This window comes from Bos indicus, chromosome 10, assembly GCF_029378745.1.
Source record: "Bos indicus isolate NIAB-ARS_2022 breed Sahiwal x Tharparkar chromosome 10, NIAB-ARS_B.indTharparkar_mat_pri_1.0, whole genome shotgun sequence".
Classification (NCBI taxonomy): Eukaryota; Metazoa; Chordata; class Mammalia; order Artiodactyla; family Bovidae; genus Bos; species Bos indicus.
In genome coordinates this window covers 66,817,328-66,840,251 of record NC_091769.1, presented here as the reverse complement: position 1 = coordinate 66,840,251, position 22,924 = coordinate 66,817,328, and the positions used below count along the sequence as shown (strand labels likewise).

Genomic DNA, 22,924 nt, shown 5'->3' with positions numbered 1-22,924 from the left:
TCATTATTGTTGAATTGGTTTGCTAATATTTTGTTGAGGATTTCCATGTGCAAATGAATGAAGTTGAATCATATCATATACAAAATTTAACTCAAAATTGATTATTGACCTAGATGAGAAAACTTAAAAAAAATAGGATTAAATCTTTGTGACCTTGAGTTAGGCAAAGCTTTCTTAGATGTGACAACAAAACAGTAGCAAGAGAAAAAACAGCTAAGTTGGACCTCAGAAATATTAAGAACTTTCATGCTTCAAAGAGCACCACAAAGAAAATGAAGAGATCCCCCCATAGAATGGGAGAAAATATTTGTAAATCATATATCCGATAAAGGACTTGTATGTAGAATATAAACCCTTAAAGGTCAATAGCAAAAAGTCAATTCAATTTTAAAATGGGTCATAAGACTGAATAAATACATAAATGGCTAATAAGCACATGAAAAGATGCTCAACATTAGCCATTAGGCAAGTGCAAATTAAAACCAGAGTTATACTGTAGAATGGTAGTTGCCAGGGACTGGCATGAGGGGGAAATAGGGAGTTGTTATTTAAAAGGTGCAGAGTTTCAGTTTTGCAAAATGGAAGTTCTGGAGATCTGTTGTGCAACAATGTGGTGTATTAACACTACTAAACTATACATTTTTAAAGGGTTAGAATGGTAAATTTTACGTTATATATTGTTTTTACCCAATTAAAAATTTTGATGCCACTTCACACCCACTAGGATGGCAATAGTAAAAATGTAATAACAAGCGTTGACAAGGATGTGAGAAAATTGGAACCCTATTCATTGCTGGTGAGAATGTAAAAGGGTACAGCTGCTCTGAAAACAGTTGGGAAGTTCCTCAAATTGTTGAACATAGAGTTGTGATATGAACCAGCACTTCCACTTGTAGGCATATACCCAAGAGAAATTAAAACATATGTTCACATAAAAACTTGTAGCCAATGTTCCCAGCAGCATTTTTCATAAAAGCCGAAAAGTGAAAAAATCTAAACGTCCATCAACGGATGACTGGATAAATACAATGTGTTATAGCTATACAATGGGATATTATTTGGCAATAAAAAAAATAAAATGCTGATTTATCCTATAACATGAATGAACCTTACAACATTATGCTAAGTGTTGTATTGTGGCAAGTTACAAAAGGCCACATGTTGTGTGTGATTTCATCTGTGATTCTACATGTAATTACATTCTGTTTAATGTCCAGAAAAGGCTGGTGCAGTGGTAAAGAATCCACCTGACAATGCAGGAGATGTGACAGATGTGGGGATGATTCCGTGGAGGAAGAAATGGCAACCCACTCCAGTATTATTGAAGAATCCCATAGACATAGGAATCTGGTGGGCTACCATCCATGGGGTCGCAAAGAGTCAGACATGACTGAGCAACTGAGCACGCATGCACAGGCAAATCTACACTTTTTACTATAAAGGTAAATTGGTGGTTATACAGGGTTGGGGGAAGATGGCAGGAATTTGGGGTGATGGCTAAATGTACACAGGGTTTCTTTTGTGGGTAATTAAATTGTTCTGAAATTAATTGTAGTGGTGGTTGGAAAATTCTGTGAGTACATTAAATTCTTGAATGGGGGAATTATATGGTAATTAAACTGTATCTCTGTTAAGCTGTTAAAAAGAAAAAAGTCAAAAACAGAAAAGGCCTTGCAGCTAGTAGGAACACTCACTCTTGGAATCTTGAGCCCCGAATTAAGGAATTTATCTTAAGACCACCTGGCTGTGACAAAGTCCAAGCCACCCAAAGAGGCCACAAGTTGTCCCAGCTCATCCCAGCTTTCGAGTCATCACAGCCTGAGCACCACATATGTAAGTGAAGAGCCTCCAGATGATTTTAGTCCTCTGGCCTTGAGTCACTTCAGTCATTTGGGTCTTCCCTACCAATTGATGCTTTTGAACTGTGGTGTTGGAGAAGACTCTTGAGAGTCCCATGAACTGGAAGGAGATCCAACCAGTCCATTTTAAAGATCAGTCCTGGGTGTTCTTTGGAAGGAATGATGCTAAACCTGAAACTCCAGTACTTTGGCCACCTCATGCGAAGAGTTGACTCATTGGAAAAGACTCTGATGCTGGGAGGGATTGGGGGCAGGAGGAAAAGGGGACGACAGAGGATGAGATGGCTGGATGGCATCACGGACTCGATGGACGTGAGGTTGAGTGAACTCCGGGAGTTGATGATGGATAGGGAGGCCTGGCGTGCTGTGATTCATGGGGTCGCAGAGTCGGACACGACTGAGTGACTGAACTGAACTGAACTGAACTAAGCTTCTAGACATTCCCATCTCTGCCATATCCTGTCCCAATACCTGACCACACCATCTGTGAGCATAATAAAACAGTGGTTGTTTTATACAACTCCGTTTTGGGATGGTCTCTCAAGCCCGCTCTTCTGATTTCCCTTCTCCCTCACTGTTTACTTATTGTACTGGTCCCTGCCACCCCCAGTCTGCCCGAATGCTGGAGTATCCCCTCAGTCCACGGACCACTTCTACGCCCACGCTCACTCCATCAGTGATCTCACGTGGACTCATGGCTTTAAATGCCATGCTGATGACATGGCATCAAGGTAAGATGAATTTACCAGTCAGACCTCTCCTCTGAACCTCAGAGAACTATATTCACCTGTTTATTTGAGATCCCTACTTGGATTTCTGACTGGCATCCGAAATGGAACAAAAACACAGTAGTTCTTTTCCTCCAAAACCACCTTTTCCCAATTGTTTCCGTCTCAGTAAAGTGCACCTCTCAGCCTTGCAGTGGCTCAGGCGTCTTTGTCTAGATATACGTAGCTCACTTCCTGGTCTTCTACAGTTCTCTATTAATAAATTCCTGGTGAGGCCTTTCCTGACCATTGCATTTGAAGTAGAATCCTCACTTCCATCTTTCTCATCACCAACTCACCATCTCAGCTTTGATTTTCTCCATAGCACTTAACCTCCACTTGATAATACGGTATCATTTATTAATTTGTCCTTTTCTTTACTAGAATGTAAGGTCCATGAAGGTGAGGGGTTTTGTGTATTTTTTTCACTGTTGTATTCTCATGCTCACACCATATGTAATGTCTTTGGCACTCAGTAATCATTCAGTTACTGAATAGAGTTCAGGGAGCAAAAGAGATGAGATGAATACAAGCAGTGTTGGCCCCAAAAGGAGATATAACATACTTCCTCTTTGGGGGAAGAGAGAAAAGAGTGTCTACTGGCTTTGTATATGTAAACAAGATATTAACAGTAATACCTGTCATACATGAGAGAATACTATATGCTATGCCCAGGTCCAAGCACTTCACACACACATTAACTCTCAACACATATATTAACTCTTCACACATATATTAACTCTCAACTCACATGTATAAAACTTTCAACAGCCTATAGGTAGGTTCTATTATCACTATTTTTATAGATGAGGAAACTGATCAGAGTGACTGAGGTTGAGTAACTTGTCCAAGGGAGAAGTGGAAGAACTGGGATATAAACTCATGATATAATGACTTTAGTGTCTGTCAATTTAACCCATCTTTTGAAGGTTCTTTTCTGAAAGTGATACAGCAGTGGTGGGGTACAGAACTTGAGAAGAATGGAAGAGAAATAGCTGTTGAGAGTTCAGTCGAGGGTCCATTAGGAAAATAAAAGGATTGTTGAGCAGCAGTGAACACCTGGAAGCGAAGTTTCTTAGTGGATTCTGTGAACTAGTTAGACCACTTGAACTTCTGCAGTAACAGCAGTAAAGAAGCATAATTGAGGAAAGCCAAGTATGAATTCCTGGGGCAGGTAGAGTGGAGAGATTAAGCAAGCAAGCTAAGATGATAACATATTTGAAACAGTTAAGCAGGCAACCCAGGAGCAAGTTAATGAATAATTAGAATAGACTCGGGGACCCAGAAACTAGAGGTTGTGATGACAATAAAGAAGATTCAGGAGAAATATAGGAAAATACAGAAATAAAAGGGAATTCAGAGTTCAAAATCTAGGTAATGGAGTTCAGGAATTATCCAGTGGAACAGGGCCCATCTGAGGCAGGATTCAATAGAGGAGGCTGCAATGAATCACTTCAACCCACTCTTCCTAAACCCCAGATTATCTATATTGATGCTTCAAATTCCCACAAGCCAAGACAAAACTCTTCATTCCACAATTAGTGGGAAGGCTTAAAAAATACAATAGTTCCAATGGGAAATAATTCAGTGATTTGTGTTGAGCTGTTACGTAACAGTTGTTAAGTTCCTCCCCTAGAGGTGGTTTAGACATTGTTTAGACATTAAGAACTCTCATAGGTGCCAAGCTGGGAAAAATGCGTCATTGAAAAAGGAGGTGGCTAGTCACCTATTAGGTCTGCTAATGTATCCCTGGTTCAGGTTTTTGGAAAGTACCAACTACTCTATGTAAGCCACTTAGTGCACTTTACTGTTAGTTGCTCAGTCATGTCCGGTTCTTTGCACTCCCATAGACTGCAGCCTACCAGGTTCCTCTGTGTATGGGATTCTTCAGGAAAGAGTGGGTTGCCATTTCCTACTCTAGGGGATTCTCCCAACTCAGGGATCAAACCCAGGTCTCCTGCATTGGCAGGCAGATTCTTTACCATCTGAGCCACCAGGCAAGCCCTAAATCACATTTCATCTAGTGATCCAGTCAAATAAAATGCTTTTATAGATGCTCTCACAAGATGTCTCTTATTCATTGCCATTGGCAAATTATGGCATAAGCCTATAAGAGTCAGTGTACTTGTTTTTAATTGATTATTTACCAAATTTCACATATTTATTACTATTGAGGTTAGGAAAAACAATTATTTTAGTTGCAGCAAAGGGGAATGAAGGGCTAATCATCTTTAAGAGCTATGAAAAATGATGGGTGAATGGATAAACAAACTATGGTATATACATATACCAGAATATTTTTCAGCCTTAAAAAAGAAATTCGGATACATGATGCACCTTGAAAACATTATACTTAGTGAAATAAGCTGGACACCAAAGGATAAATATTGTATGATTCCATGCCTATGAAGTACCTAGAATAGTCAAATTCACAGAGACAGAAAACAGAATGGTGGTTGCCTAGGAGCTGAAGGGACAGGTAATGAATGAGGAGTTACTATTTGATGGATACAGAGCTTCAGTCTAGGATAATGGAAAATGTCTGAAGATGGAAACTGGTGGTGGTAATACAACAGTGTGAAAGTACTTAATGCCACTGAAATATATACTTAAGAATGGTTAAAATGGCAACTTTTATGTCATATCTATTTTACTACAATAAAAAAAAGTTATGAAAAATAGCATAAGATGGCAGATGGAATCTACCTAAGATGAGAAAGTAAGCGTGTGTCTAGGACAGTTTAGGTACAAATAGACCTGTAAAGGGAAGCAGGATGGATAAGGATGTCAAAATGACTTCTGAGTAGTCCCCTGCAATTGATATACAAAGTGAAGTTCCCAGATGAACTGCTATACAGCTAGCCAACTGCAACAGGGACTGTAGCTTTTGACCACTGGGTTCCAGGCTTAGAACAGGGCTTTAGGAACATCTAAGTCAGGGATGTGCTTCTAATAAGCCATCAATGCTTCTGTTAGAGATAGATATTTTGAGGTCAGGAGACTTGTCTGATTCTTTGTAGCTCAGACTCCCAAAAGGTATCTGGCCCCTAGAAGATATCTGTTACCTAGTTATTGAATACAGATGAAATTTGATTTGGTTTATAAAATGAAGAAATAGTAATATCTTTTTGAGGGTGCTATATTTGATGGGAATAAAATAATATTATATAAACACAATGATAGAAAGATAAGGCATAATTTTTAATACAAACAAGACAAAATAAGGCTTGGAAATCTCCCTGCATGTCACAGTTTATTTGCCATGATATAATTTCTTAGTGAATTAAAGGTAATTTCCATTGAAGAAACAGGAAGCTCTGATTTACTTTATTCTTCTTAATCATCTTGGGAAAAGTGGGGAATGGGGCTTTTTTTGACTACCAGGTTCCTCAACTCCTAAGAGGATGTAACATGGGATAAACAAAGTGATTTACTATTCAGAAGGACATGGGGTTAATCTGGCATTAAAACACACACACACACACACACACACACACACACACACACACGAGAAAAAAATGGTTTGTTTCTTTTAGTGATTTTTCTGGCTTTGAAACCTCTCCAGTTTTGGATGGATTCTTTATGCAGGAGGAAATCTAAGGTAAGGTATTGAGAGTCTCACAGATCTTCCCTAGTAGGTCACATCCTGCTAATCTAATCATATTTGACAATAAATTTAATTATCCAAGAAATTTTATTACCCATGTTTTATATATCTGCTTCCTATAAATGAGTATCATTTAAATCTATGATACACTGAGAACAGTCAAGAATTATTTCTTGCATTTATAATTTAAGAAGCTATATTTAAAAATTAAGATATGTTTATGTGACTATGATTATAAGGAAAATGAGAAACCAAAACGGATATTTATAAAAACTGATATTTCAGGAAAGGATTTAAAATTAGAAGCCCTTTCCAACTCTTTTGTAAACTAAGAAACATACAATTATTTTAGAAGAATTCAGCTTTTACCCAATTGCACTCCAGATTACATCAAAGAAAAAACATTCTGAAATCTTAAGACTTTTACTTCCTCAAATTTTAGGTGGATTGCTTTTCAGAATTTTTCTAATTGATATTACATGAAATCCTCTAGCTGATAAAAGGCCAAATGTTTACGTTCTTCACAAGAGGTTGAATGGGTTTTTATGCATTGACACAGAGTGGAATTTCACTATGTGCCATACCGAACAGCAAGGAATAATTAATTTTCGCCGTCCATGTATCGTACAAATATGAAGTTAAAATAGAATTTTCACTGACGGTTAACACTGTAGATTCCATGTTCTGATTAATTCCAAGAATACAGTTTGCATCTTCAGTGGGAAGTGTACTTTTCAGTTGCTACAACATCCTCAGAGACTTTTCAGTTTGTCTTTATCTTGCTCTTTTTGACTGCAAAGTGCAAAAGATTCCTGAACGAACTGCCTACACATTGGGCACTGTTGAAAATACTTAACACAGCCATCACACAAGCATGTGTGTCTACATGGCAAGAGCACCCAGTTCACAGTCCCATTCTGGCAAACCACACAGTCCTTGCTATTCTCTTCTGGAGGCTCCACTTCACTTTCAGAGAGTCCTGCCTTTTCTAGCAAACTTCGGTCTGTGTTTTTTTCTTCTGGAGAAGAATTGCTGGAGGGAGTGGAATTATTATTTGCAGACATGAAAAGTTGCTGAAAATCAAAGAAACAAATGTAAAAATAATTACAAATGACAATTATGCTTCAGATACAGGGGTTATAAGAGCTGCTAAAAACATATGAACTAGCAAATCTAATAGCAAATAAAAGTTAACTTGTGTGATAAGTAACTGAAAATATTATCTCTTTATAATAGTCATTCTCTGAAACTCTGCAAACAGAAAAGACAAAAATAAGACTCGAGGGTACAACTTACCTTAAGATCATGAAATTGACCTTGAGCTAGAAGTAAATATTGATATAATATCCTACAGGAGAGTTTATAAGTCTTATCAGGAATATGAATTACTGACACCATGGAAATCTAAAACAGAAATTGAACACCAGTTAGTATGTGATTTCCTTTTATTATTTCACAGATATGTGAAAAATATTTCTCAAATAAAAATAAGAAGTTGATAAATTAGAAAACTTATAATAATTTCCTTAAATCACAGTCACTAGAACCCATTTATATATATTTTGCCAGAGTTACTTTACTTATCCTCAAATTCACAAATTTAATGTCATCCAAACAAAAATAGCAATTAGTTTTTCATATAGCTACATGAGTTGACTGTACAATTAAAATAAAACATAAGAGCTAGGAAAATACTGGAAAGAAAGCTATGAGAGGGACTAAGTTCAGTCAGATGTTAAAACATACTACAAAGCCTCTAAAATTTTAAAGCACACTACAAAGCCTCTAAAATTAAAACAGTGTGGTACTGGCAAATGAATAGATAGCTGGATGGAACAGAATAAACAGTCCACAAACAGACTTAACCTTATATGCAAATATAAAGGTTACATTTCAAATAACTAAACGAAGAGAGTCTTTGTAATAATAAAAAGTACTGATAGCTGTTTGGGAAAACAAAATTAGACTCATAATTGTAAAAAATAAAACTATACAAGTACTAGGAAAAAAACATGAATTTCTTTTTAGTTTCAGTGTAGAAAAAGATTTTCTATGACTCCAACCTAGAGGCAGATAAATATGACAAATATAACTACATAAAAATGTAAAATTTGCATGACAAGAAACACTATAAGTAAAGTCAAAGGACATACAAGTTGAAATACATATTCACAATGTATATCACAGACATAAGTGAATATCCTTAACTTATAAAGAACTTTTAAAAAATTGAAGAAAAAGTGAATAAAAATTCTATACAGAAATGGGGCAAAGACATGAACAGATAATTTACGGAAAGATAAAACATGGTCCTTAGCCATATTAAAAGATGTTCAATTTCACTTATAATATGATAAATGCAAATTGAAACTTCACTGAAATATCACTTCTAGCTTACCAGATTAACAAAAATTGAATAGCTTATCAGTACACTCTATGGAGAAACCATCACTCTCATATACTGCTGGAGGAAATGTGTTAAAGAAAAAAAAAATTCCAAAGGAACAACTCCAATGGAGGGGAATTTAGCAGTAGGTAACAAAACGAACTGCATTTACTTAACCTTCAACCACATAACCTCACCAATATTAAACTACCGACACACAAGTTATCCAGTGCAAGATTATTTGTTATTACAGAATACTGGAAACTACCTGAATGTCCAACCACAGGAGACTGGTTGAATAACTATGGCATTAATGCATGTATACCCTACATACAATAGAGTGCTAGGCAGCTGTTTAAAAAAAAATGAGGAAGATCTCTATGAACTGATCTGGAGTAATTTCCAGGAGATATAAAGTAAAAAAAGTGAGAATATGCATAGTGTAAAGTGTTTCCTACTTTTTGTATAAGAAAGAAGGGAAAATGAGAATAGATAGATATCTGTATTTTCTTACCATTAGAACAAGAAACATAGGAAGGATAAGCCAGAAAACAATGAACTTGGGGATGAAAGCATCATCTGAGTTATACCTCTTTACGTAGGTTTTTTACTTTTGAGAGAACTAATCCGAGGAATTTATGGGCACTGTTTTTGACGATAAATCCTCAGTTTGGGGCAGGAAATAAGCAAAGCGTAGTTTGAGGACTTAAATAATCAAATTCAGTAATGAATTATAAACCACTGGGAGGAAAAGGAATTTACGAAGCTGTGAGATAACAAATAGATAATTAAAGAGATAAATCAGAGGTCTCTTACTTGTAATAGAAGGCAGAGGGCTGAATGCAGAGCTGAAGTTGGAAAATAATCATTTTGCAACCATCATGGTAAAGATGAACTCTGATAAGAATCATTAATGGATATTAAATCCAAGGGGGGATTTTGATAAAGAACAAGATATTTGTATGGTCTTAAAGTGCCTTTTCACACACTGCCTATTATTTGCAAGGGAGGGAGAAAAAAAAAAAAAAGGAAACGATGGGAAATTAGATAATACCTTGACAGAGATCAAAATTAACATTGTCAATGAGGGAAAAGAACCTCCTATTCTTCTATAGGCGATGCCCTGAAAATCAAATGCTATCACCTGCCTGGTACACTGGCTGAAAATGCTTAACTTTAATCTAATCATGATGAAACATCAGACAAAATGAGGAATGTCCTGTTTTACAAAAACAGTGTGTGCATGTGACTGTAATCCTCAAAAATGCTAATGTCATAAAAGACAAAAAAAAGGCTATGGAAATGTTTCAGGTTAAAGGAGGTTAAAAATACATGACAAATATAATTTCTGACTCTAAACTACAATATGTTCTGGAGGGAAAAGACATGTTGTAAACAATACTGTTAGGCTGACAAATTGGAATGCAGGTAATAGATTGGATAAAATATTGTACCAATGTTAGATTTATAAAGTAGATAACTACATCATAGTTACTTAAGAGAAGACACCTATTATTATTACGAAATACACACTGAAGTACTTGGATGTAAAGAATCATCATGTATACAACTTATTCTCAATTCATTAAAATATATATATACATACACATGCATGTTGTTTGTTGTTGTTTTTAGCCACCAAGTCATGTCTGACTATTCTGCAACCTTATGGACTCTAGCCCATCAGGCTCCTCTGATCATGGGACTTCCCAGGCAAGAATATTAGAGTGGGTTGCCATTTCCTTCTCCAGCAGATGTTCCCAACCCAGGGATCAAACCTGCATCTCCTGCATTGGTAGGTGGATGCTTTACCACTGAGCCACCACGGAAGCCCATATATACATATACATATGGGCAAATAATGAAAATGGGGCAAATGTCAACAATTAGATCTGGGTCAAGGGTATATGGGTGTTCTTTTACATTTTTATTTTGGTGAGTTTCTGAAATTATATGCATATAAAGTTTAAAAAACAATGGCTGTAAACATACAATATTTTTTATAGCCTCATAAGGATATATTAATTTGGCAATGACTTTAGAGACTTTTAATATTATATCAAAATAACAGGATTGTATTTTGGTAGAAGACAGTAATGCTATCACCTATTACTAACAATCCTGCCATTTAATTTAACATCAAAAGCCTCTGAAGCTACTATCATGCTAGTTATGAATATATAGGTAGTTGTAGATATACCTTTGATATGGAAAAATGTACAAAACATATTATTAAATGAAAGCTGACCCCCAAAATAAAATGGACAATTTGATCCCATTTTTGTCTCGAAATTACATATATAAAGGTCTAGAAAGATATAGACAAATATAGTTACTGTCTTTGTGTGACAGAATACCAGTGATTTTCCTTTTTTCCCTTTTGGCCTTTCTAGATTTTCTATTTCCTTCCACAAACATACATTATTTGAGTAATACAAAACAGAAACTAGCATAATTTAGTAAAAGTGAAAAAAAATTTAAGTCCAAATCTTGCAATGACAGTCTTCACTTTCCTTATCTAGCTAAAATAACGAACTAGTTCCTAACTATAGGATCTGAATGTAATTTACAATAAGAGTTACAATAGGAATGAGAGAGTTTAATTTTATTTTTTTAGATTTAGAATCTCTGACTCCAGATAAAATATTGAAAAACCAAATGCCCAGTTTGCTTTTAAAATTAACAGAACATGACTACAAAATACACTAATAGACTTTCGTTCCGGTATTAGGCCCTATCTGAGAGATGGAGAAGCTAGGATTAACAGGAAGGAAAGGAGGGAGCGGGCTGATAAGAACAGAAGACCCAGAGAAGGACCCAGTACAAAGAAAGAGAGAATAGGATGGCTGACCTGTAGAGCCAGGTACCCAGCTGCCCTGTGGGAATAAGCCTCCCCCAAGCACTACTGGGCCAGGAGACTTCACTCCAGTTGGATCAGGGGTGCGAGAGCAAATCTTTCCCCATTTACAATGCCACTGAACTTTAAAGTGGTTGAAATGGTCAGTTTTATGTTATATGTATTTTACCACACACACACACACTCCTCTGTTTAGATGGAGGAGGAAAGCTAGAAAATAAGGAAGAGTCTGAGAATTCAAGCTGACAAAGAGCAGCAGCAGTGAGGGGGAAAGGAACCACAGGGGAGGCTGAGAAGAAGGTGACAGGTGTGACCCTTTCTGTTTCGACTGAAATCGGGCCTCATATCTTTACACACCTTCATAGTCCAGTGATTCTGCATCCAGATTATTCAAGAGACCCCTGCCTCTATATTTTCTCAACTTTTAAAAAACTACTCTCTAAAACCTGTAGTAGCTTTCAGTTGCTGCCAAATTATAAAGACCTTTTGGTTACTCTTGCCTGGAAAATCCCATGGATGGAGGAGCCTGGAAGGCTGCAGTCCATGGTGTCGCAAAGAGTCGGACATGACTGAGCGACTTCACTTTCACTTTTCACTTTCATGCATTGGAGAAGGAAATGGCAACCCACTCGTGTTCTTGCCTGGAGAATTCCAGGGACGGGGGAGCCTGATGGGCTGCCGTCTATGGGGTCACACAGAGTCGAACACGACTGAAGTGACTTAACCTTAACCTAGAAGAGATGGGGGGTGGGGGGACATGGTGGAGAGAGAAGGGCTATCTTGCCCAGGTAGGCGGGGTAAAGGACGGAAAGGCTGGAAATACGAAGCGCCCAACTCAGCAAATCTTATTTCCTTCGGTGGAAAAGACAGGAGGGCCACAGGAGCACGAAGGAAAACAGAGACAAGAGCTCTCCTGTAGACTACCCAGGAGCTTAGCTGTGGGGCTGTAAGTGGCTTGCTAACATTGATTGGTATGACTTTTTTTTTTCCACTTAACAAATTTACTGAGTACCCATTGAGTTCTAGGTACTGTTAGGTCCTGGAAATAAACAAAAAGTTAGTATGACTTTTATTTGGAAAAAACAAACTGACTTCAGCTCAGTGGAACTTCAAATTAACATCCTCCTTCAAAAAAAACTACAGAGGCATAACTACACTGAGCAGCGTCTACATCTCCCAATTAGGGTCTGCACCTTCCAAAACTCAGTGCATGCTTGTTTCATGGAGATAATCCTGTTAAAAACAAAGGATGCTGGCACAGGACTACAAAGGCTCAAAATCAAGCCCTGGTTCCATCTCTTATTTCGTGAATGGCTGGGATTTTTCTTCAAACTCTCAGTGTTTATAAGAAGGATATTTGCCCTAACATACAAGGTTGTTGGAAGGAATAAAGTTACTGGTGGCAAATGTACTTTGTATGTTACAAAGTGTCATAAAAATGTTACCATATCTGTATTAATCAATATATCTATTTCAAGCACTTCTGAAAAGTAGCAAATTGGTTATAAAGGCATTCTCATCATGATAAGATTTTACCAGAAGTTTATTTTCATGCACAAGCTTCTACTGTACTTAGAGGAATGTCAGGCTCAGGGCCTTTTAGATCTCTAACATGCTTTTATCTTCCTAATTGGGATAAACTACTGGACTAAAGAAATAGCACATAATGAAGAAAGAAGATTACAATAATTACTGAAAATATAGGGACCAAAGACATATAAGATGTAGGTGCAACAGGGGCTGTGATGGAAACAAGATGACTGCAAGCATGCAAAGAAAAGAGTGGACACTGTCTTAAAATTGAGCACTTCAGATCATTACAATATTTATTTATCTGGTGCTAAAAATGCCAGGAATAAACATGCTCCCTAACAGCCTTCTTCTATGTGGCAAATACCACAGAATACAGAATGAGGAAATTAACATAATTCAACTCTGTCTTTTATTTTCTAAATATAATCATATTCCTGCAACCCATATGGGAAACCACAAATCACACTCTGAAGAAGCAATACATATAAAAAAACTCTTACAGGAGTACTTCCCATACATTCATTTTCCAAGAAAAATGTGTCCAGGCCGCAGAAATTAAAATAAATCTTTTTCTATCTCACCAAATAATTAAAACCCATCAATCAAATCACTTAAAAGTAATGCTTCCAGAATTTTAAAATTACTTACAATGTCATAAATTTCTCGGTCATCCTTATCGGCTAGGGTCAATAGCGCTACCAAAGGATAGCGAGATCTCGGCACTGTGCCAAAGTCTTCAATTTTAGTATCTCTTGGTAACTGGCAATATATTTCTTCTTTGCTGTCCTTTTTAATACTTTTTGAAGATGTAAAGGTAAATTGCCACTATAAGCAAAGAATACAACAATATACCAAAAGGAGTAAATAATAACTTAGGAACGCAATTTTATTCATAGAAAGTCTTAAGTCTAAAATTTTCATGTGCTAATGGATGTATCAAATAAAAGGATACAAATACTGCTCTTGATAGAGATATTCACTATACAGAGCATCTTCTAATGCTCGTGGAGTGCTTATCCGGAAGCAATAAAAGTGCTTCTGCAGAGCTTCATATAATTTTTGAACACTGCACCCCCAGTAGCATGTAAGGAGGCTATCTTCAAGGCAATCTGTTGTCAAAGTTATGCCAGCTGTAGAAAACAAACGAGACAAAGAGAAGAAAATTACCTAATGTAATTTCTATTACAATTATACACAGTGAGTAACAAAAGCTTCCTTTTGGATGCTGGCCAGGCTGATGGCAGTTAAAGGGACTCATTAAAGGGTATGTGTCTATAAATGAAGGAAATGGTCTCTGAAACAAAAGATATAAAAACTTCAATGTCTACACAGTTTTGAAGCGCTCTCAGTAAATTCTGTTACATTATTTCATACTTAGCCTTGGAAGTTATAATATTTTTTTGGTGACTTCAAGACTGCCCACACAGATTTAAAAGACTGAAATACAGTTCACTATTGATAACCTACTGCTCTAACAGCATATATAATCCTCACTACAAGAACTAATAGAGCTGTCTCCCAAAGTGCAGGTATACAACCATGGGGGCCACAAGATGATCAGTAGAATAGAAAAAACATTAAAAAGAAATTGAGCTGTATTAATATGAACATTCTCAGTGACAACACTAATATACTCTTGTCATCCAGTCAATGTCCCATGTAATATGCAAAATATGAGGAAAGAGTGGAGATTCCAAAACATGGAGGGGTTGACAGTGATGCCCTCACTCATTTGCTTTCAGCATAATAAAAGATATTATAATTTAAGTAAACCTGATTATGTAGATATATGTTATAAGTGAACATACAATTATCTTTTCTAAATTAAAATTTTTTTATTGGAGAGTAATTGCTTTATGCACATACAATTATCTTATGTAGTTTTACCTATTAACACTTACATAGGACTGTATGCCAGCTGTATGACTTTTTTCCCCTTGCCTATGGCAGTTGTAGCAATATCAAGTTCAAGGGCAGCAACATTCACTTCTCATACTGTTGACACTGCAAGCTGCAACGTCTCGTGCTCAGTGGCCATGGCGTACTTACCAGAGCAAAAGGGCGTGGTTTTGGTCCTTGTTCCTGACTGAACAGCTTTGGTATCTGATTCTGGCTCTCCAAACCTACTGGCAATTCTGTAAACTATTCAATGTCCTTTTATTGGAATCATTTCTGTTGTTTACAAATAGGAATTTTTATTGATGTATTACCTACTTCTTAAAGGGTGATCTCCTTGGGGAAGGAGCTACATAGACAGAAGCAGATGCTCTAGAGGACATCAAAAACTGACTGAGTTTTTCACTTTTCTTCTCAATTTAGTAGTATGTACACAGAGGCTCAGATTCTGAATATGTACAGTAGCAGCAATGTTAAGCAAAAATCTTAATTGGTAGGAATTTCACATAGGTAATTGGAACAGAATTTGATTTCAAATTTTTATATAATTCCAAACATTACAGGTATTAATTCAAGAATAGAAAATTCAATTAGCTCTGTTTTTCAACTAGCTATTAAGTAGCTGAAGAAAAACATTCCATTAATACAAATTACATACATATATTAAAATCACACATACTTTCCTCTGTTTCACCCAAGAACCACACTACATGAAACAAGATAAAAAATCTGCAAGTAGATAGGAGAAGAAAAAACAGAAAAGGCATATTAAAAAAAAGTAGAAAAAAGAAAAAACAGAATCTAGAAAAGAATTTCTTAATATATTATTAGCAAAAATGTGAAAAGATGTATGTTTAGAGCTCTGGTTATATCAAAATGCTGAAAGCCACACAAATATCAAAAGAGATTAAATGAATAAAATATGGAACACTTTATAATGAAGTACTATGAGTCTTAAAAAAGAATTGAGTCATATCATAATATCTGTATATACTACCAACTCTTTGTGACTCCATGGACTGTAGCCAGCCAGGCTCCTCTGTCCATGGAATTCTCCAGGCAAGAATACTGGAGTGGGTTGCCATTCTCTTCTCCAGGGGATCTTCCCAACCCAGGGATTGAACCCAGGTTGCCCGCACTGCAGGCAGATTCTTTACCATCTGAGCCACCAGGGAAGCCCAACAAACTACTTACTGATTCTCTAACGTATTTTTCTGTTTATATCTCAGTGCTACGCTCATGCTTCTCCTGCTACCTAGAAGTTCTTCCAACCTCCCAAATAAACACCTACTTATCTCAAGACTCTACTCTTAAAAAAAAAAAAAAGAAAGAGTGGGTAGGGGAAGAAAAGAAAAATAAGAGACAGACAGAACATTTCTCTTTATGAAGCTTTTCCTGCATACACCTCCCGAAACTTAACCCTTTCTTTCTTTTACTCCAGTGTTTCCTAGATAATGGGCTTCCCTGGTGGCTCAGATGGTAAAGCATCTGCCTGCAATGCGGGAGACCTGGGTTCAATCCCTGGGTCGGGAAGATGCCTGGAGAAGGAAATGACAACCCACTCCAGTATCCTTGCCTGAAGAATCCCATGGATGGAAGAGCCTGGTAGGCTATAGCCCACGGGGGTCGCAAGGAGTCAGACATAACTGAGCTACTTCACTTCACTTTCCTAGATAATCTTGCAGACAACTTAACTTCCCAAGTACAGAAACAAACAACTACCATGTATTGTTACCATTTAATATCAAAATACCAGAATTTCAGATGAAATGATGGTTGTTCTTCAGGAGGGTAGCAACGTTAATTAGCTCTACTTCTACTACATTGCTTTGCTTTTCTCTCTACGCTGAAGACCAATGAAAATGGCATAGCATCCTAATAAGAGTTCTCTTATTAACTCCTGTGACACTTTATTCTTCTCATATAAATGCTTTTATTTACTAGTTGATAAGCTCCTTACGAGCAAGATTTGTGAATTACTAGTCATCGTGTCTCAGGTATGCAGCATAGCTCCTAGAACAGAAGAGGTGCTCAACAAATGTTTGCTGGGTCTGAGGAAGAGAAAGCAATAGAGAAAGAAAATTAAGGGGCTAAGAAAGGGTCATAGAAAGACAGAGAAATCTTTGGAAAATAGCCACCAACTTGTAATTGAAGCTGAAGATGGATTGGTGATCTCTAAGCCAAAAGGATTCTTGACTTGTCTCATTTGCTTTTTGAAAACTCTTGTGTTGAACTGGGTCTCTTCTGAATTTCTCAGAATTACTGGAACATCCCAACCAAACCTGAAGAAAGGTAAAAACAAAATAAAGCATAACTTTAACAAATACTGAAACTTTCTGTCATATGTAAAGTATTTTGTTTTTTATTAGTTACTCCTTTTAACCTAAGTATCAGAAAATTTACATTATATTGAAGAAGTAATCCAAAATTAAGAGAGATTAGATATCCCATAGAATTGGAATATATTGTTCACCTGGCTGAATCAACATACTCTTGAAAACAAAGATTTCTATTGTTAATTATTGTTGATTACAAAGGAGTTCCATGATTATAACCAAAATGTGCCTAATACAATAGCAAAAACATGATAGAATTACTGAACTTCTAAATGATATAAAAAGTAAATATATATTTAATATGTAGACTATTTGATATTATTTAAGGGACAAAAGAATTTTAAACACTAAATATAGCCCTTCATTAATATAACATATTCTGTACTTTTAAATTTCATGTAAAAGTGTGATAAAGAACAAACTTAGAGGGAAAATGGAATGCATAAATTCAATTCCTTATAATGGTAGAAATAAGATAAGTTAACTCAGTTTAAACAAAATAACTAAAAATGAAAACACATTAGTTAAACCAGGGGACTTTAGTTTAAGATAGCACAGTTACTTCAGTACACTGTTTTCTCTCCAAACACGTAGCAGTGACTGATTAAGAAAAAGACAAATCAAAAGGAGCCCACTGAAATGAGTAAACAAATAGTGGTTTAGTCACTGTTTAAACAAAGCAATACTACCACGCAACAATGAAAAGGAAACAACCATGTGGATAATTCTCAAAAACAACATACTGTGCTGGAGAAGCCTTACATAAAAAAGTGCATGCTCTATGATTCCATAATAGGAAAGCCTACAGTAGGAAAAACTAATTTATGGTAGAAATAAAGAACAGAACAATGGCTTCTTCTAGGGGGTAGGAGTATGAACTGACTGGGAAAGGGTGTGAGCAAACTTTATCTGGTGATGGTAATGTCATATATCTTGGTTGAGGTCTGAGTTGCATACGTATGTTTGACAACATTTAAGATTTGTACATTTCACTGTATATAAATATTACTGCAAAAGAAAATAAAAGAACTACAAACAAAAACAAATATTTAACTCTAGACAGCAATATGCAATGCTTTAATACTTACAGATGAAGACTACAAACTTACTTTGAAGTTTCAAGAAATTAACATGAACTGATGGGTAGATAGAGGAATAGATGGATAGATACATATGTAATAAAGACATTATAATAAAATGTTGATTGTAGAACCTAAGTGATGGGTATATGTGTGTTCACTATGTATTCTTTTAAGTTTTCTGTATGTTTGAAAATGTTAATTAATAAGTTTTAATTAAAAAAAAATCATAGCTGAGTTAAAAGATGGATCTTTATGGATCTGAAAAGAAAAAAGTAATAAAGTAATGAGTAAGACTGATACCATGGTTTGATATGTTCTGAGTCTGGCAGCAGGCAGTGGCAACTAAGCCTTCTCACAAATAGAGGGCCTTACAGGTTGTCCACTCAAGACAAAGGCCAGAGCCAGGTTCACACCTTGAATCCAGGAATTGGGTTAGGGCAATATCAATATGGAACAGAATTGTCATTGTAAGACCTAGTCCTTCCTGAGGGGGTCTAGGAATCTGGTTAAACAGCAAGGATGAGGACAAAGGAAGGGGACAGGGGACTTCCACTAAAATCCAGGCTGCAAACTAAAATTTCAAAATCATACCTATAATGCTAAGAGAAAGCCAGTAAAATTAACAAATGGAATAAAATTTCACTCCAGATGATTTTAATTTTATAGAATGTTGGATAAGGCTGTTCTATTTCTGCCTTAAAGAGCTAAAAAGCAAGTCTCTAACAGATCAAAGCATTCCAGGTAAGTTAACTAAATCCCAAAACAAAGTTCAAGAATATTTATATGAATACAAAATATCCAACACCCACTAAGGTAAAATTCACAATGTTTAGCATCTAACAAAACTTCACAGGCATGCAAAGAAGCAGGAAAATATGACCCAGAATGAGCAGAGAAACTAATGAATAGATCCCAAGGATGGGATAGATACTGGGATTAGTATTAACAGATCCCAGGAATGGGATAGATATTCGGATGAGTAGACAAGGGTATCAAAATAATTGTTATAACCATACTCCATGTGTCAAGAAAATAAGTAAAGATTGTGCTACAGTATAGAGTCAAGGATGATACAGAAAAGACTCCAATCCATCTCTGAAAATGAAAAATACACTGGATAGGATTAGCGGTAAACACCCCAGGTGGCTCAGTGGTAAAGAATCCACCTGCCAATGCAAAAGACATGGGTTCGATCCCTGGTTCAGGAAGATACCGAGAGAAGGAAATGGCAACCCACTCCAGTATTCTTGCCTGGGAAATCCCCTGGACAGAGGAGCCTGGCAGCCTACAGTCCCTGGGGTCACAAGAGTCAGACACAGCTTAGCGACTAAACAACAACCACAGATATCACAGGACAAAAGATTAGTAAATTTGAAGATATACCAACAGAAGGTATCCAATATGAAACACAAAGGAAAAAAGGCTGAACAAAAAACCAAAACATCAGCGAGCTGAGGGACAAGTTCAAGCAATCTAATATACACGTAACTGAAGTCTGCAGAGGAAGGGAAGAGACAAAACAAGAAAACTGCAAACAAATATCTCTCAGGAACATAAATACAAAATCCTTAACAAAATTTTAGCAAATTAAATCCAACAGTATATAAGAAGGTTAATATTCAAGAATGCAAGGTTTATCTCAAGAATGCAAGGCTGGCTTAACATTACATTAGAAATGTAATATTATACACCATATTAACAAACCAAAAAAGGAAAACCATACAATCTTCTCAATACAGAAAATACACTCAATACACGCAGAAAAAGTGTTTGCTAAAACCCAATGTCTAGTCCAATAAATACCATCAGGAAACTAGAAATGTGGAAAAAGAACTTAACCTGATAAAGGGTGGTAATAAAAATAAAGTATAGCTAACATCATACTTAATTAAAAACTGCTTTCCTCCTAAAGTCAGGAACAAGATATTTAACAGCCATGTGTCCTTAAGCAATCACTCCAACTTTATGTAACTGTTTCACCACCTGCAAATGTTTATAACAGGGCTTGGCATTATGGAAGTGCTTGCAACAGTAATCTTGATGATGGAGTGGACTTATGGGTTGGCAGAGAGAAAACACAAATCCAGTAACTTCTCTTTGATCCTCAGAATCAGTTACCCCACAGCTTTTGACTTCACTGCTCATTGTTGCCCCAATGCCCTTTAGAGGTCAAGTCAGGCATATGAAGTGGTAGGACACAAGATATAATCTTCCTGTGACAGTCAAAACACCTTCTCTTTCTTACCTACATCCTATAGAGTGAAAAAAAGCAGAGAAAAAACCACTCTACAGTTCAGTCACTCAGTCGTGACCCCACGGATTGCAGCATGCCAGGCTTCCGTCCATCACCAACTCCCAGAGCTTGCTCAAACTCATGTCCATTGAGTCTGTGATGCCATCCAACCATCTCTTATCCTCTGTCATCCTTCTTCTCCTGCCTTCAATCTTTCCCCGCATCAGGGTCTTTTCAAATGAATCAGTTCTTTGCCAGGTGGCCAGAGTATTGGTGCTTCAGCTTCCCATCAGTCCTTCCACTGAATATTCAGGACTAATTTCCTTTAGGATGGACTGGTTAAATCTCCTTGCAGTCCAAGGGATTCTCAAGAGTCTTCTCCAACACCACAGTTCAAAAGCATCAATTCTTTGGTGCTCAGTTTTCTTTACGGTTCAACTCTTACATCCATAAATGACTACTGGAAAAATCATAGCTTTAACTAGAAGACTCTTTGTCAGCAAAGTAATGTCTCTGCTTTTTAATATCCTCTCTAGGTTGGTCCTAGCTTTTCTTCCAAGGAGTAAGTGTCTTTTAATTTCATGGCTGTAGTCACCATCTGCAGTGATTCTGGAACCCAAGAAAATAAAGTCTATCACTGTTTCCACTATTTCCCCATTTATTTGCCATAAAGTGATGAAACCAGGTGCCACAATCTTGGTCTTTTGAATGTTGAGTTTTACCCAGCTTTTTCACTCTCCTCTTTACTTTCATCAAGTTCTTCTTCGCTTTCTGCCGTAAGAGTGGTATCATCTGCATATCTGAGGTTATTGATATTTCTTCCGGCAATCTTGATTCCAGCTTGTGCTTCATCCAGCCCAGTGTTTCTCATGATGTACTCTGTATATAAGTTAAAATAAGCAGGGGGACAATATACAGCCTTGACGTACTCCTTTCCTTTGGAACCAGTCCATTGTTCCACATCCAGTTCCTAAGGCCCACTTGACTTCACACTCCAGGATGTCTGGCTCTAGGTGAGTGATCACACCATTGTGGTTATCTGGGTCATTAAGATCTCTTTTGTATAGTTCTGTATATTCTTGCCACCTCTTCTTAATATCTTCTGCTTCTGTTAGGTCCATACCATTTTCTGTCCTTTATTTTGCCCATTTTGCATGAAATGTTCTCTTGGTATCTCTAATTTTCTTGAAGAGATCTCTAGTCTTTCCTATTCTATTTTCCTCTATTTCTTTGCATCAATCACTTAGGAAGGCTTTCTTATCTCTCCTTGCTATTCTTTGGAACTCTGCATTCAAATGCGTATATCTTTCCTCTTCTCCTTTGCCTTTAGCTTCTCTGCTTTTCTCAGCTATTTGTAAGGCCTCCTCAGACAACCATTTTGCCTTTTTGTATTTCTTTTTCTTGGGGGATGGTTTTGATCACCGCCTCCTGTTCCATCTATAGTTCTTCAGGCACTCTGTCTATCAGATCTAATTCCTTGAATCTATTTGTCACTTCCACTGTATAATCATAAGGGATTTGACTTAGGTCATACTTAAATGGTCTAGCGGTTTTCCCTATTTTCTTCAATTTAAGTCTGAATTTTGCAATAATTCTGGCCCCTTCCTCATTATTTAATTCTCCCTAACTCATCCCACCATTTTTTTTCTTTACCCACACTGCCTGACTATAACTACATTACCAGCAGTAAAAGCGAGCATTTAGATCTCATCATGTTCATTTCTACTGTAGGTTCAAGTACTGTATTTCAGGCATTTTATAATCCTGTGCCTAAAAATTTCAATTAAAGAATCCTTTAAGGTATTAGAGCCAGAAACCCCAAAAGGCAAAGCTTTAGGGAAATATCTGGAAGCAGCCCACTGTGAGCATATTCCTTTGTGAAAAGCTTTTTATATTTCATAATGTATCTGCTTTTAATATAAAAATATTTCTCCAAATCTTTACATAAATCAATACTGTTGGAGGTTATACCATATCTGCTCTGTGCCTATACGCCTCAGAATGAAACAAATAATTTGACATGCAAATGCCGCTTCTCTTTAAGCATGATGCCCCAAGGCTGCTTGGCACAGCATCACATCAACAGTTGGCAAAGTACATCTATTATTAAAAGAGATTCCTTTCTCTAGATTTTTAATTTCTTTCCCTCATGCTTAATCTCAGGTCTACATTTTCAGTCCTTGATTTAATGTCTTTTAAAATTGTTGTTATACATGTTGCTCAATATTCAGCCTTTTTATCTGACATAACCTTTTTATTGCAAAGGATAACATACCTATAAAAAGGTACACAAGTACTTTTTTGAATAACAAAATAATTGTTATTCAAGTTAAGAACCGAACAATATCCTCAGAAAGTCTCCTGTGTC

General features: G+C 36.6%; 1 protein-coding gene across 1 annotated transcript in view; it reads right to left on the bottom strand.

Annotated features, from left to right (window-relative positions):
- Nucleotides 1-5,808: 5,808 nt before the first annotated feature.
- Nucleotides 5,809-22,924, bottom strand: part of CGRRF1 (cell growth regulator with ring finger domain 1) — a 28,215-nt gene continuing 11,099 nt past the window's right edge. Inside the window, exons 2-6 of the mRNA XM_019968948.2 lie at nucleotides 17,048-17,187; nucleotides 13,962-14,139; nucleotides 13,658-13,805; nucleotides 7,530-7,637; nucleotides 5,809-7,306 (exon numbers count right to left, since the gene is read on the bottom strand). Of these exons, the coding sequence (XP_019824507.1) occupies nucleotides 6,986-7,306; nucleotides 7,530-7,637; nucleotides 13,658-13,805; nucleotides 13,962-14,139; nucleotides 17,048-17,187 (895 nt within the window). The 3' untranslated portion in view covers nucleotides 5,809-6,985. The remainder of the gene's footprint in view (nucleotides 7,307-7,529; nucleotides 7,638-13,657; nucleotides 13,806-13,961; nucleotides 14,140-17,047; nucleotides 17,188-22,924) is intronic.